General features: G+C 63.9%; 2 protein-coding genes across 2 annotated transcripts; both read left to right on the plus strand.

Annotated features, from left to right (window-relative positions):
- Positions 1-1,326: 1,326 nt before the first annotated feature.
- LOC146420992 (inositol polyphosphate 1-phosphatase-like) lies at positions 1,327-5,683 on the plus strand. Its single transcript, XM_085047820.1, has 5 exons — positions 1,327-1,659; positions 1,741-1,801; positions 3,125-3,328; positions 4,077-4,251; positions 5,177-5,683. Exons 1-5 carry the CDS (start codon positions 1,456-1,458, stop codon positions 5,658-5,660), a joined length of 1,128 nt encoding a protein of 375 aa, XP_084903946.1. The 5' UTR covers positions 1,327-1,455; the 3' UTR covers positions 5,661-5,683.
- Positions 5,684-6,607: 924 nt separating this feature from the next.
- LOC146420993 (CD63 antigen-like) lies at positions 6,608-14,260 on the plus strand. Its single transcript, XM_085047823.1, has 8 exons — positions 6,608-6,753; positions 7,379-7,456; positions 10,055-10,283; positions 12,062-12,135; positions 12,257-12,352; positions 12,427-12,570; positions 12,648-12,731; positions 14,058-14,260. The coding sequence occupies exons 2-8, from the start codon at positions 7,391-7,393 to the stop codon at positions 14,121-14,123; spliced, it is 759 nt and encodes a 252-aa protein (XP_084903949.1). The 5' UTR covers positions 6,608-6,753; positions 7,379-7,390; the 3' UTR covers positions 14,124-14,260.
- The last annotated feature ends 233 nt before the right edge of the window (positions 14,261-14,493 follow it).

The raw sequence follows: 14,493 nt of genomic DNA on the forward strand, positions 1-14,493 counted from the left end.
GCATAGCTGTGTCACCCTGGCCCTGTGTCCCCATAGCCCTGTCACCCTGTCCCCATGCTCCCCTGTCCCTCTCTGCACATTTGTGTCACCCTGGCCCTGTGTCACCACGGCCCTGTGTCACCCTGTGCCCCCTATGTGCACATCTGTGTCACCATGGCCTGGTGTCACCCTGTCCCCATGTTCCTGTGTCCCCACAGCCCTGTGTCCCCATGGCCCTGTGTCACCATGGCCCTGTGTCACTATGGCCTGGTGTCACCCTGTCCCCATGTTCCTGTGTCCCCACAGCCCTGTGTCCCCATGGCCCTGTGTCCTCATGGCCTGGTGTCACCCTGTCCCAATGTCCCCTATTCCCGTGTCAACATCCCCATGTCCCTGTGTCCCCACATCCCCACATCTCAGTGTTCCCACATCCCTGTGCCCCAATGTCCCCCTGTCCCCACATCCCCGTGTCCCCATGTCTTCACATCCCCATATCCCCATGTCCCTAGTGTCCCCCTGTCCCCACATCCCCATGTCCCTATTGTCCCCCTGTCCCCACATCCCCATGTCCCTATTGTCCCCCTGTCCCCACATCCCCATGTCCCCAATGTCCCCCTGTCCCCACATCCCCTATCCCTCCCTCCCTCCCCATCCCCTTTTGGGATCATTCCGGATCCTTTCAGAGTCCATCCCTGACCCCTCTGCTGTCCCTCCCACGTGTCCCCAGCAGTGTCCCTGCTGTCCTCAGTGGTGTCCCGGCGGTGGCCCGGTGGTGTCCCTGCTGTCCCCGGCGGTGTTCCGGGTGTCCCGGTGGTGTCCCCGGCTCTCCCGGGCAGTGTCCCTGCTGGTGTCTGTCTCCGGCGGTGTCCCGGCTGTGTCCCGGGCAGTGTCCCCGCTGTCCCCAGCTGTGTCCCGGGCAGTGTCCCTGCTGTCCCCAGCGGTGTCCCAGCAGTGTCCCGAGTGGTGTCTGTCCCCGACAGGGTCCCGGCTGTCTCCGGCGGTGTCCCTGCTGTCCCCAGCGGTGTCCCCAGCGGTGTCCCCAGCGGTGTCCGGCCAGTGTCCCGGCGGTATCCCGGCTGGTGTCTGTCTCCGGCAGTGTCCCAGCAGTGTCCAGGCAGTGTCCCGGCTGTCCCTAGCAGTGTCCCGGCAGTGTCCCAGCGGTGTCCCGGCTGTAGTCTGTCCCCAGCGGTGTCCGGGCGGTGTCCAGGCAGTGTCCCTCTGTCCCCAGCGGTGTCCGGGCAGTGTCCCGCTGTCCCCAGCGGTGTCCGGGCAGTGTCCCGCTGTCCCCAGCGGTATCTCCGGCAGTGTCCCAGCAGCGTCCAGGCAGTGTCCCGCTGTCCCGGGCGGTGTCCCGCTGTCCCAGGCGGTGTCCCAGCTGTCCCCAGCGGTGTCCGGGCAGTGTCCCGCTGTCCCGGGCAGTGTCCGGGCAGTGTCCCGCTGTCCCGGGCGGTGTCCCCGCGCTGTCCCCGCGGTGGCATGGCGGGGCTGCTGGCGGCGCTGGTGGCAGTGTCCGAGAAGGCAGCCGAGGTCGCTCGGCGCTGCCGGGCGGAGGAGCCACTGTTCCGCCTGCTGGTGGCCGAGAAGAGTGGCGCGGAGAGGAACTGTCGCTTCGAGCGCGACTTCAAGACCCTGGCGGATGTCCTGATCCAGGAGCTCATCAAGCACGACCTGGGGACACAGGTGGGGACACCGCTGGGGACAGCCCGGGGGTCCCCGCGGGGTCTGGGGACGCGCTGAGGGTGTCACTCGGTGTCCCCGCAGTTCCCCGAGCTCCGGGGACACATCCATGGCGAGGAGTCCAACGAGTTCCGGGATGCTCAGGGTGAGTGGGGACACTGTGGGGACATTGGGGACACTGGGAGGATGTGGGAACACGGTGGGGACACTGTGGGGACACTGTGGGGACACTATGGGGACACTGTGGGGACACTGGGGACACCGGGGGGATGCGGGGACACTGTGGGGACAGTGGGGTGGGGACACACATGGGGGATGTGGGGTCAAGGCCAAGGAGGGGATCCCAATGTCCCCATGTCCCAACGTCACCCTGTCCCCATATCCCGATATTCCCATATCCCCACGTCCCAATGTCCCCATGTCCCCATATCCCAGTGTCCCCATGTCCCCACATTCCCATGGCTGAGTCACAGGGGTCCCTGTGCTGATTTGGGGTCCCGCAGGTGGCACGGTGACAATCCAGCTCTGTGCCATGTCCCTGTACCACGTCCCTGTGTGATTTGGGGTCCCACAGGTGGCACAGTGACAGTGCAGGTCTGTGCCATGTCCCTGTGCCACGTCCCTGTGTGATTTGGGGTCCCGCAGGTGGCACTGTGACAATCCAGCTCTGTGCCACTCTGAGTGTCCCTGTGCCATGTCCCTGTGACTGATTTGGGGTCCCTCAGGTGGCATGGTGACAATCCAGCTCTGTCCCCTGTGCCATGTCCCTGTGACTGATTTGGGGTCCCGCAGGTGGCACGGTGACAATCCAGGTCTGTGCCATGTCCCTGTGCCATGTCCCTGTGCCATGTCCCCATGTGATTTGGGGTCCTGCAGGTGGCACGGTGACAATCCAGCTCTGTGCCATGTCCTTGTGCCATGTCCCTGTGACTGATTGGGGTCCCGCAGGTGGCACTGTGACAATCCAGCTCTGTGCCATGTCCTTGTGCCATGTCCCTGTGCCATGTCCCTGTGCCATGTCCCTGTGACTGATTTGGGGTCCCGCAGGTGGCACGGTGACAATCCGGGTCGGTGCCATGTCCCTGTGTGGTTTGGGGTCCCGCAGGTGGCACGGTGACAGTGCAGCTCTGTGCCATGTCCCTGTGCCATGTCTCTGTGACTGATTTGGGGTCCTGCAGGTGGCACAGTGACAATCCAGCTCTGTGCCATGTCCCTGTGACTGATTTGGGGTCCCACAGGTGGCACGGTGACAATCCAGGTCTGTGCCATGTCCCTGTGCCATGTCCCTGTGACTGATTTGGGGTCCCGCAGGTGGCACGGTGACAATCCGGGTCGGTGCCATGTCCCTGTGTGGTTTGGGGTCCCGCAGGTGGCACGGTGACAATCCAGCTCTGTGCCATGTCCCTGTGCCATGTCCCTGTGCCATGTCCCTGTGCCACGTCCCTGTGACTGATTTGGGGTCCCGCAGGTGGCACAGTGACAATCCGGGTCGGTGCCACCCCTGGGGACACGGTGGCCCTGCTGCTGGCTGTCCTGGGCCCTGAGCAGACACGGGCGGCCGAGCTGCTGGCAGAGGCTGTGCACCAGGAGGTGACACTTGGGGACAAGGAGCTGGCCAGCATCGACCCCGGAGTGTCCCCTGGGGAGCTGGGGATCTGGATTGACCCCATAGGTGAGGCGCTGTGGGGTGGATGGGATGGGATTGGGATTGGGATTGGGATTGGGATGGGAAATGGGATGGGATATATGGGATTTATGGGATTTATGGGATTTATGGGATTTACGGCATGGGATGGGAGGGGATATATGGGATGGGATTGGGATGGGATTGGGTTGGGATGGGACATATGGGATTTATGGGATTTATGGGATTTATGGGATTTATGGGATGGGATGGGAAATGGGATGGGATGGGGTAGAATATAGGGGATGGGATTGGGATGGGATTTATGGGATTTATGGGATTTATGGGATTTATGAGAATGGGATGGGATGGGATTTATGGGATTTATGGGATTTATGGGATTTATGGGATGGGATTGGAATCGGACATATGGGATTTATGGGAATGGGATTTATGGGATTTATGGGGTGGAATTGGGATGGGAATGGGGATGTGATTTATGGGATGTGATGAGATGGGATGTGATGGGATTGGGATGGGATTTATGGGATGGGAACAGGGATGGGATTTATGGGATTTATGGGATTTATGGGATTTATGGGATTTATGGGATTTATGGGATGGGAACAGGGATGGGAACAGGGATGGGATGGGATGGGATTTATGAGATGTATGGGATTTGATGGTATGGGATGGAATGGGGACACGGACAGGATGGGATGGGAACAGGGATGGAATGGGGTGTGATGGGGACAGGGCCAGGGCCAGTGACACAGGTGACACCTGCCACCCCCAGACTCCACCAACGAGTTCATTGCGGGCCGGGAGGATGTCCCCACGGAGGGTGGCATTGTCCCCGGGGGGCTTCGCTCTGCCCTGGTGCTGCTGGGGGCTTTTGATCGCCACAGCGGGGAGCCTGTGATTGGGGTGATCAACGAGCCCTTCTGCCACAGGGACCCCCAGAGCCACAGGTACCCCTGACCCTATAACTGTGTCACCTGACCCCATAACTGTGACCCCTGACCCCTCACTTGTCACCTGTGTCACCCCTGTCACCCCAACCTCACACCCTGGGGAGCCTGTGCTGGGGGTGATCAACGAGCCCTTCTGCCACAGGGACCCCCAGAGCCACAGGTACCCCTGACCCCATAACTGTGTCACCTGACCCCATAACTGTGACCCCTGACCCCTCACCTGTCACCTGTGTCACCCTGACCCCATAACTATGACCCCGACCCCATAACTGTGACCCCTGACCCCATAACTGTCACATGTGTCACCCCTGGGTGTCATCACCCTTGGGGTCATCAATGAGCCCTTCTTCCGGAGGGACCCCCAGAGCCGCAGGTGTCCCTGACCCTAAACCTGTCACCTGTGTCACCCCTGACCCCACCTGTGTCACCCCTGACCCCACTCCTGTCACTCCTAACCCCACACCTGTCACCCCCTACCCTGCACCCTAGGGTCCCTGTCACCCCTGACCCCAAACCTGTCACCCCGTCACCCCATACCCTTCATCCTGAGGTCCCTGTCACCCCTGACCCCACACCCTGGAGGGTCCCTGTCACCCCTGCCCCACACCCTGGGGTCCCTGTCACCCCTGACCCCACACCCCTGTCACTCCTGTCACCTGTGTCACCTGTGCCCCTTCATCCAGGGGTCCCTGTCACCCCTGACCCTTAACCCTGGGGGTCCCAGCCCCACACCCCTGTCACCCTGTCATCCCTGTCACCCCTTCACCCTGGGGTCCTTGTCACCCCTGACCCCACACCCCTGTCACCCTGTCCCCCCAGCCCCACACCCAGGGGTCCCAGCCCCACACTCCTGTCACCCTGTCACCCTGTCCCCCCAGCCCCACCCGGGGGTCTCACCCCCTAACCCCTCTCTCCCCCGCAGCTGGCACGGCCGCTACCACTGGGGTGTGGCTCACGGCGACACCCGGCTGTCCTCGCTGTCCCCTCCTCCCCTCCGGCCGCACCCGCGCGTGCTGCTGAGCCGCTCGGAGGGCTCCGCCGTTCGGGGGGCTCTGGGGACCCTGGGCGGGGGTCCCGCGCTGCTGGCCGCCGGCGCTGGCTACAAGCTGCTCTGCGTGGCGCTGGGGCTGGCCGACGCCTTCGTGCTGTCGCGGGCCACCACCTTCGCCTGGGACACCTGCGGTCCCCACGCCATCCTGCGGGCCCTGGGAGGGGGCGTGGTGGCCCTGGAGGGGGCGCTGAGGGCGGGGGGCGCGGGGGATGCGACCCCCGAGCTGGTGTACCACCGGCCGCAGCCCGGGGAAGGGGCTGAGCGGTGGGCGAACCGCGGGGGGATTGTGGCTTTCGTGCATCGGCAGCACCTCCGGGCTGTGCTGGAGGCGTTGAGCAAGCTGGAAAAGCTGTGATCCCCGAGATTTGGGGGGGGTTTGGGGGGGTTTTGGGGGGCTGGGACCCCGGAACTGGAGAATTTGGGGGGCTGAGCGGTGGGCGAACCGCGGGGGGATTGTGGCTTTCGTGCACCGGCAGCACCTCCGGGCTGTGCTGGAGGCGTTGGGCAAGCTGGAAAAGCTGTGATCCCCGAGATTTTGGGGGGCTGGGACCCCGGAACTGGGGGTCTGGGGGGATTTGGGGGGCTGGGACCCCGGAACTGGGGGATCTGGGGGGATTTGGGGGGCTGGGATCCCGGAACTGGGGGGTCTGAGGGGGTTTGGGGGGGTTTGGGGGGCTGGGACCCCAGGTTATGGGGTATGGAGGGGCTGGGGGACATTGGGGTGGGGGCTTAGGAAGGGCTGGGACCCCGGGGTGAGGGGTCGGGGGTCTCGAGGACCTTGGGGTGCAGGGTGTGGGGTGACAGGGACCAGGGCAGTGGGACAGCAGGGACCCCGGGGTGTGGGGTCAGGGGTGACAGGAGTGACAAGGACCCCAAGGTGCAGGGTCCAGGGTGTTTGGGACCCCAGGGTTTGGGGTCAGGAGGGTCTGGGACCCCAAGGTGAAGGGTCAGGGGGTGACAGGAGTGACAAGGACCCCAAGCCAGGGTTAGGGGTGACAGGGGTGACAAGGACCCCAGGGCAGGATCAGGGGTGACAGGGGTGACAGGGACCCCAAGCCGGGGCTCTCCCGAACCTGCCGGGACCCCCATGGCCATCCCGGGGTGCAGAACGCGCTGCGAGCTCGGAGTTCCGGGTCCCCGTGAGAGACCCTCGGTGTACCCAGTGTGTCCCCAGTGTCCCCCGGTGTGTCCCCAGTGTCACCCGGTGTGTCCCCAGTGTCCCCCCCAATAAAGCAATGTCCCCCCCAGCCGTGTTTGTGTCCCGGGCCGGGCCGGGGGCGGTGCCGTTCGGTCCCGGGGCGTTCCCCTTACCGGGGCGGTCCCGTTCGGTCCCGGGGCGGTGCCATTCCCGGGGCTCTCCCGTCACATGATCCGGAGCCCTCGGGAAGGGCGGCGGTGAGCGGCACCGGGAGAGGCACCGGGAGAGGCACCGGGAGCGCCGGGACCGGGTGGGGAGCGGAACCGGGAGCGCCGGGAGTGGGGAGAAGTGGTAGCGGGACCTCCGGGAACTTCGGGAACTCCGGGAACCGGGGAGGGAACGGAACCGGGAGCACCGGGAGTGGGGAGGGAAAAGTACCGGGAGCGCCGGGAGTGGGCGGGAACGGAACCGGGACCTCCGGGAACTCCGGGAACCTGGGAGGGAAGGGAACCGGGAGCACCGGGAGTGGAGGGGAACGGTACCGAGACCATCGGGAGTGGGGAGAGAAAAGTACCGGGATTACCGGGAGTGGGGAGAGAACGGAACCGGGATTACCGGGAGTGGGGAGGGAAAGGCACCGGGAGCGCCGGAACTGGGGGGAAGTGGTACCGGGAGCGCCGGGAACCGGGAAGGGAACGGCTCCGGGAACTCCTGGAACCGGGAGCACCGGGACCGGGGGGGAACGGTACCGGCAGCACCGGGACTGGGGGGGAACGGCACCGGGAGCGGGGGGAGCAGCCCCGGGAACTCCTCCGGGAGCACCGGGAGCTCTCCCGGGACTCCAGGCCCGGTTGTACCGGTACCGGTAGCGTTCCCGGTCGCGGTCCCGGCGGTTCCCCGGTGTCGGTTCCGGTGCTGACCGGAGGCTCCCGCAGGACGGAGAGACCATGGCGGTCGAGGGGGGAATGAAGTGCGTGAAGTTTTTGGTTTTCTTCTTCAACTTCATCTTCTGGGTGAGTCGCGCCCGGGGGGGTCCCGAAAATGGGAGTTGGGGTCCCGAAAATGGCATTTGGGGTCCAGAAAACCGGGTTTGGGGTCCCGAAAACCGGGTTTGGGGTCCCGAAAACTCTGGAGTCACTCGGGTGAAGCCACATCCGGTGGTCAGCCGGTCCTGGGGGGCCCCGGGGGGGTTGGGGACACTGAAAACCGGGAAAGGAGCCCCAGAACCGGTTGGGGACACTCAGAACCGGGTTTGGGGACACTCAGAACCGGGAAAAGATTCCCAGAACCGGTTGGGGACACCCAGAAGCGGGTTGGGGACACTCAGAACCGGGTTGGGGACACTCGGCAGCGGGTTGGGGACACCCAGAACCGGGTTGGGGACACCCAGAACCGGGATTGGGAGCCCCAGAACCGGTTGGGGACACTTAGAAGCGGGCTGGGGACACCCAGAACCGGGGGGTCCCCCTGAGCGGCTTTGGGGAAGTCGCGGTGAATTTGGGGTGACAAAAAAGCCGCGAGGAGCTAACGGCCGGAGCGGGACGGGGGGGTGACACTGGGGGACAGCGAGGGGACAGCGCGGGGACACAGGGGGACAGCGGGGGTGTCCCGGATCCCTCCCCGCCGCCCCCCCGCGGGAAAGGCGCTGTCCCCACCCTGGCGGCGCCGGGCTGAGTCACCCCTCGAGTGGCGGGGGCCGCGGGGGGGCACGGCGACACGGTGACACGGTGACACGGCGGCGCCACCACCCCCCCGGGACACCCCCGCGGTGTTGGCGAGGCTCGGGGTGTTTGATCGCACCGAACCCCCCCGGAGACCCTCGGGACACCTCCGGGACACCCTCGGGACACCCCCGGGACACCCCCGGGACACCCCCGGGACCCCCGGCGGGCTGCTGCCAAACCCCCCCGCGGCTCGCGTGGCCGGAAGGACAACTTCCTGCACTTCCCGCTGCTCGTGATGTCCCCCCGTGTCACCTCCCCCGTGTCCCCCGCGTGTCACCTCCCCCGCGTGTCCCTCAGTGTCCATCCCGTGTCTATCCCGTGTCCCCTCCGTGTCACCTCACCCGTGTCCTCCCCGTGTCACCTCCCCCCGCGTGTCCCTCAGTGTCCATCCCGTGTCACCCCCCATGTCACCCCCGTGTCACCCCTGTGTCAACTCCCGTGTCACCTCAATATCAGCCCCCCGTCACCTCCCCCGTGTCCCCCCCGTGTCACCTCCCGCATCCTCCTCAGTGTCCATCCCTGTCACCCCCGTGTCACCCCTGTGTCAACTCCCGTGTCACCTTCCGTAACCTCAATGTCACCCCCGTGTCACCTCCCCCGTGTCCCCCTCAGTGTCCATCCCGTGTCACCTCCCCGTGTGTCACCCGTGTCCTTCCCATGTCCATCCCCATGGCACACCCCCGTCACCCCCGTGTCACCTCAATGTCCCTCCCATGTCCCCCCGTGTCACCTTCCGTGTCACCCATGTCCACCCCGTGTCCATGCTGTGTCACTACCCGTGTCCCTCCCATGTCACCCCCCTGTCACCTTCCGTGTCACCTCCCATGTCCCGCCCGTGTCCCCATCGTGTCAACTCAATGTCCCCCCTGTGTCCATCCCGTGTCACCTCCCCAGGCCGGGGGGACTGCTCTGGGGACACCCCCTGTGTCCCCCCGGTTTGTCCCCAAATTGGAACCACTGGGGATTTGGGGATGTGGAATTCGGGGTGTCCCCAGGGGTCCCCAAAGCTCTGTGCCCCCCAGGCTTGTCCCCAAATCAGAGCTGTAGGGGATTTGGGGATGGCAATTTGGGGATGTGAATTCGGGGTGTCCCCAGGGGTCCCTAACCCCCCGAGCCCCCCAGTTTGTCCCCAAATCAGAGCTGTAGGGGATTTTGAGAGGAATTCGGGGCTGTGAATTCGGTGTCCCCTACCCCCTGTGCCCCCCAGGTTTGTCCCCAAATTGGAGCTGCAGGGGGATTCAGGGATGGGGATTTTGGGAGGAATTAGGGGATGTGAATTCGGGGTGTCCCCGGTGGTCCCTAGCTCTCCATTCCCCTCGGTTTGTCCCCAAATCAGAGCTGCAGGGGGTTTTCAGGATGGGGAATTTGGGGACAATTCGGGGCTGTGACTTCAGTGTCCCCTAACCCCCCGTGCCCCCAGGTTTGTCCCCAAATCAGAGCTGTAGGGGATTTGGGGACAATTCGGGGCTGTGACTTCGGTGTCCCCTACCCCCTGTGGCCCCCAGTTTGTCCCCAAATCGGAGCTGCAGGGGATTTGGGAATGGGGAATTTGGGGACAATTCGGGGCTGTGACTTCGGTGTCCCCTAACCCCTGTCCCCCCAGCTTTGTCCCCAAATCGGAGCTGCAGGGGACACGGGGATGGGGAATTTGGGGATAATTCAGGGCTGTGACTTCGGTGTCCCCTAACCCCTGTCCCCCCAGGTTTGTCCCCAAATCAGTGCTGTAGGGGATTTGGGGACAATTCGGGGCTGTGACAATTCGGTGTCCCCTCACCCCTGTCCCCCCAGGTTTGTCCCCAAATCGGAGCTGCAGGGGATTTGGGAATGGGGAATTTGGGGACAATTCGGGGCTGTGACAATTCGGTGTCCCCTCCCCCTGTCCCGCAGGTGTGCGGCGTGGCTCTGATCGCCATCGGCATCTACGCCCAGCTGGCCCTGGCCCAGGCTCCGGTGGCCCCCGGGGTGGCATCCAGCGGGACCCCCGTGGCCATCGTGGTGCTGGGCGTGGTCATCTTCTTCACCTCCTTCTTCGGCTGCTGCGGCGCCTGGAGGGAGAGCTACTGCATGGTCACCACGGTGAGGGGACATGGGGACACATGGGGACAGCCAGGGGACAGTGGGGAATAGCAGGAGAGCTACTGCATGGTCACCACGGTGAGGGGACAACGGGGACATGGGGACAGCCAGGGGACACTGGGGGACAGTGGGGAACAGTGGGAGAGCTACTGCATGGTCACCACGGTGAGGGGACACTTGGGGACACTTGGGGACAGTGGGGGACACTTGGGGACAGTGGGGAATAGAGGGAGAGCTACTGCATGGTCACCACGGTGAGGGGACATGGGGACACTTGGGGACAGTGGGGGACACTTGGGGACAGTGGGGAACAGTGGGGAATAGAGGGAGAGCTACTGCATGGTCACCACGGTGAGGGGACACTTGGGGACACTGGGACAGCCAGGGGACAGTGGGGAATAGAGAGAGAGCTACTGCATGGTCACCACGGTGAGGGGACAGCGGGGACATGGGGACACTGGGGACAGCCAGGGGAGACTTGGGGACAGTGGGGAATAGCAGGAGAGCTACTGCATGGTCACCACAGTGAGGGGACAGCAGGGACATGGGGACAGCCAGGGGACAGTGGGAGAACACCAGGGAGAACCCTGGGGGACACTTGGGGACAGTGGGGAACAGTGGGGAATAGCAGGAGAGCTATTGCATGGTCGCCACGGTGAGGGGACATGGGGACACTTGGGGACAGCCAGGGGACACTGGGGGACAGTGGGGAATAGAGGGAGAGCTACTGCATGGTCACCAGGGTGAGGGGACAGAGGGGACAGCGGGGGACACCTGGGAGACATCTGGGGGACACCTGAGGGACACCAGGGAACAGTGGGAGACCACCGGGGGACAGTGGGGAATAGCGGGAGGCCCCCTGGGGAACAGCGGGAGAGCTACTGCATGGTGACCACAGTGAGGGGACAGCCAGGGGACACCCGGGGGACAGTGGGAGAACACCTGGGAGACCCCCGGGGGACAGTGGGGACACCTGGGAGAGCACCAGGACAGCCCCAGGACACCCCCAGGACCCCCGACCCAGCCCATCACTGGGACACCACTGGGACATCACTGGGACCCCTGGAACTCCCCCAAAACCCCCCCTTGACCCCACCCTGACCCCCACCCTGACCCCTATAACCCCTACTGTGACCCCCTGACCCCCACCCACCCTGATCCCCCCAAAACACCCCCATAACCCCCACCCTGACCCCATAACCCCTACTGTGACCCCCTGACCCCCACCCTGACCCCACCCCACTGAGACCCCTCCTGCCCCCCAGAACCCCCCAATGACCCCCACCCTGACTCCCCCAAAACCCCATAACCCCCTGACCCCCCAGACCTCCCCAAACCCCTGACCTCCCCAGACCCCCCAAACCCGACTCCCAAAACCCCAGACCCCCTGCCCCCCGAGCCCCCTGACCATCCCTGACCTCCCCAGACCCCCAAAGCCTGAGACCCCTCTGACCCCAAACCCCTCCTGACCCCCTCAAACCCCTGACTCCCAAACCCTTGAACCCCCAGACCCCAAACACCCCCAGACCCCTCAGACCCTCCCAACCCCCAGAGTCCCAACCCACACCCCTAAACACCCCCAGACCCTCCCAGACCCCCCTGACCCCCCAAACACCCCCAACCCCGACCCCCAGACCCCCCAACCCCCGACCCCAAACACCCCCAGACCCCCAGACCTCCCTGACCCCAGACCCCCAACCCCCGACCCCCTCCAGACCCTCCAGACCCCCCAGACACCCAGACCCCTGACCCCCAAACCCCTGACCCCCCCAGACCCCCACCCCAGACCCCCTGACCCCTGACCCCGCGCCCCCCCAGTTCCCGTCCTGCTCAGCCTCATCTTCCTGGTGGAGATCGCCGCTGCCATCGCCGGCTACGTCTTCAAGGACAAGGTGGGGGGCTGCCCCACGGCCAAACCTCACCCCCCCGGGACCCCCCCACCCCACCCCCCGGTGCCCCCCTGACCCCCACAGTGACCCCCCGGTGCCCCCCTGACCCCCCGGTGCCCCCCAGGTCCGCTCGGTGGTGCAGGAGGGGCTTTGGGACGCCATGAACAGCTACGGCCGCGACCTGCCGCTGACCACAGCCATGGACAAGTTCCAGCAGGACGTGAGTGACCCCAAATGGGTCGGGGGGCTTCTCCTGGACCCCTCCCCACAATTCCCACCCCCGTTTTCCCGCAGTTCTCCTGCTGTGGGGTGAACAACTACACGGACTGGGCTCGCGTGGGGCAGTTTGGGGTCAACGACACCGTGCCCAGGTCCTGCTGCAGAGTGGACACTGCGGGCTGTAACGTCCATCCCAGCGCGGCCAGCGTGTTCGACAGGGTGAGACCCCTCCCCAAATGGGGATCTGACCCCCCCGGGGGTCCCCAAAGCCCCCCTGACCCCCCTGTGCCCCCCAGGGCTGCCTGCAGAGCCTGGAGGTTTGGGTGAGGAGGAACATCGTGGTGGTGGCGGCGGTGGCGTTGGGGATCGCCTTCTTCGAGGTGGGGAGGGGTCTGAAAGTGGGGGGGGACCCCAAAATAGGGTGGGATCCCAAAATGGGGGGGAGAATCCAAAATGGGGGTGGGAGACCCCTAAAATGGGTGGAACCCAAAAATGGGGGAGAGCCTAAAATGGGGGAGAGCCTAAAATGGGGGATTGAGAGCCCAAAATGGGGGTGGGAGACCCTAAATGTGGGGTAGACCCCAAAATGGAAGGTGAGATCCCAAAATGGGGTGGGAGAATCCAAAATGTGGGGTGAGGGACCCTAAATTGGGGTGAGACCTAAAACTGGGGGGTGAGACCCCAAAATAGGGTGGAAGATCCCAAAATGGGGTGGGAGACCCTAAATTGGGAGACCCTAAATGGGAGGTGGGACTCCAAAAAGGTGGGAGAGCCCTAAAATGAGGGGGAGACCCCAAATTGGGGGAGACCCAAAATGAGTTGTGGCAGAACAAAATGTGTGAAAGCCCAAATTGGGGGGTGGGAGAGACTAAATGGGGTGGAGAGCCCAAAATGGGCACAGAGATCCCAAAATGGGGGGTGGGACCACAAATTGGGGAGGAGACCCTAAAATGTGGGGTGGAAGAATCCAAAATGTGGGGTGAGGGACCCGAAAATGGAGGGTGAGAACCCAAAATGGGGGTTGGAGATCCTAAACTGGGGGGTGGAGAACCCAAAATGGGGGGTGGGAGACCCTAAATTGGGGGGGAGACCCTAAAATGGGGGGTGGGAAAGCCCAAATTGGGGGACAAGACCCCAAAATATGGGGTGAGACCCCCAAATCTGGGGTCAGACCCCCCTAAATCAGGGGTGAGACCCTAAAATCTGGGGTGATAACTCCCTAAATATGGGGTGAGACCCCCTAAATCTGAGGTGAGACCCCCAAATCTCGGGTTAGACCCCCAAATCTGGGGTGAGACCCTAAAATCTGGGGTGATAACTCCCTGGGGTGGGGTGAGACCCCAAAATATGGGGTGGGACCCCCCAAATCTGGGGTCAGACGCCCTAAATCTGGGGTGAGACCCAAAATCTGGGGTGATAAATCCCCCCTAAATCTGGGGTGAGAACCCCCCAAATCAGAGACTCCCAAATATAGGGTGACACCCCTAAATCTGAGGTGAGACCTCCAAATATAGGGTTAGACCCCCAAATCTGTGGGGTGAGACTCTAAAATCTGGGGTGATAACTCCTAAAATGGGGTGAGACCCCAAAATATGGGGTGGGACCCCCAAATCTAGGGTCAGACCCCCCCAAATCCAGGCTGAGACCCCCAAATCCGGGCTGAGACCCCCAAATCCGGGCTGAGACCCCCAATTTCCTCCCCCCAGATCCTGGGCATCGTGTTCTCCTGCTGCCTCATGCGGGGAATCCGCAGTGGCTACGAGGTCATGTAGCCCCCAACCCCAAATCCTGACCCCAGGGGGGTCCAGGGGGGTCCTGGCAGAGCCCCCCAGTGCCAAACCCCCCCTCGGGGGTCCTGGGGGGCTCGGGGTGCCCCCCGGGTTTGGAATAAAGAGGAGAAGCTTCTGGAGAGATGAGTGTGGGGGTGGGGGGTCCTTTATGGGGTGGGGGGTCATTTATGGGGTCAGGGGGTCATTTATGGGGTCAGGGGGTCATTTATGGGGTTCAGGGGTCCTTTATGGGGTCGGGGGGTCATTTATGGGGTTGGGAATCCTCCATGGATTTGGGGGTCCTTTATGGGGTCGGCGGGTCATTGATGGGGTTCAGGGGTCTCTTATGAGGTTGGGAGATCTGTTATGGGGT

Source organism: Lichenostomus cassidix, unplaced genomic scaffold (assembly GCF_008360975.1).
Source record: "Lichenostomus cassidix isolate B80296 unplaced genomic scaffold, HeHo_3.0 HiC_scaffold_866, whole genome shotgun sequence".
Lineage (NCBI taxonomy): Eukaryota > Metazoa > Chordata > Aves > Passeriformes > Meliphagidae > Lichenostomus > Lichenostomus cassidix.

What these genes read in the sequence shown, in the direction of transcription:
- LOC146420992 (XM_085047820.1), top strand. Translation starts at nt 1,456, where the DNA reads ATGGCGGGGCTGCTGGCGGCGCTGGTGGCAGTGTCCGAGAAGGCAGCC. An exon ending in AGCACGACCTGGGGACACAG is followed by an intron (nt 1,660 to 1,740) that starts GTGGGGACACCG and finishes GTGTCCCCGCAG; the next exon opens with TTCCCCGAGCTCCGGGGACA. An exon ending in GATCTGGATTGACCCCATAG is followed by an intron (nt 3,329 to 4,076) that starts GTGAGGCGCTGT and finishes TGCCACCCCCAG; the next exon opens with ACTCCACCAACGAGTTCATT.
- LOC146420993 (XM_085047823.1), top strand. Translation starts at nt 7,391, where the DNA reads ATGGCGGTCGAGGGGGGAATGAAGTGCGTGAAGTTTTTGGTTTTCTTC. An exon ending in TGGACAAGTTCCAGCAGGAC is followed by an intron (nt 12,353 to 12,426) that starts GTGAGTGACCCC and finishes GTTTTCCCGCAG; the next exon opens with TTCTCCTGCTGTGGGGTGAA. An exon ending in TGGGGATCGCCTTCTTCGAG is followed by an intron (nt 12,732 to 14,057) that starts GTGGGGAGGGGT and finishes TCCTCCCCCCAG; the next exon opens with ATCCTGGGCATCGTGTTCTC.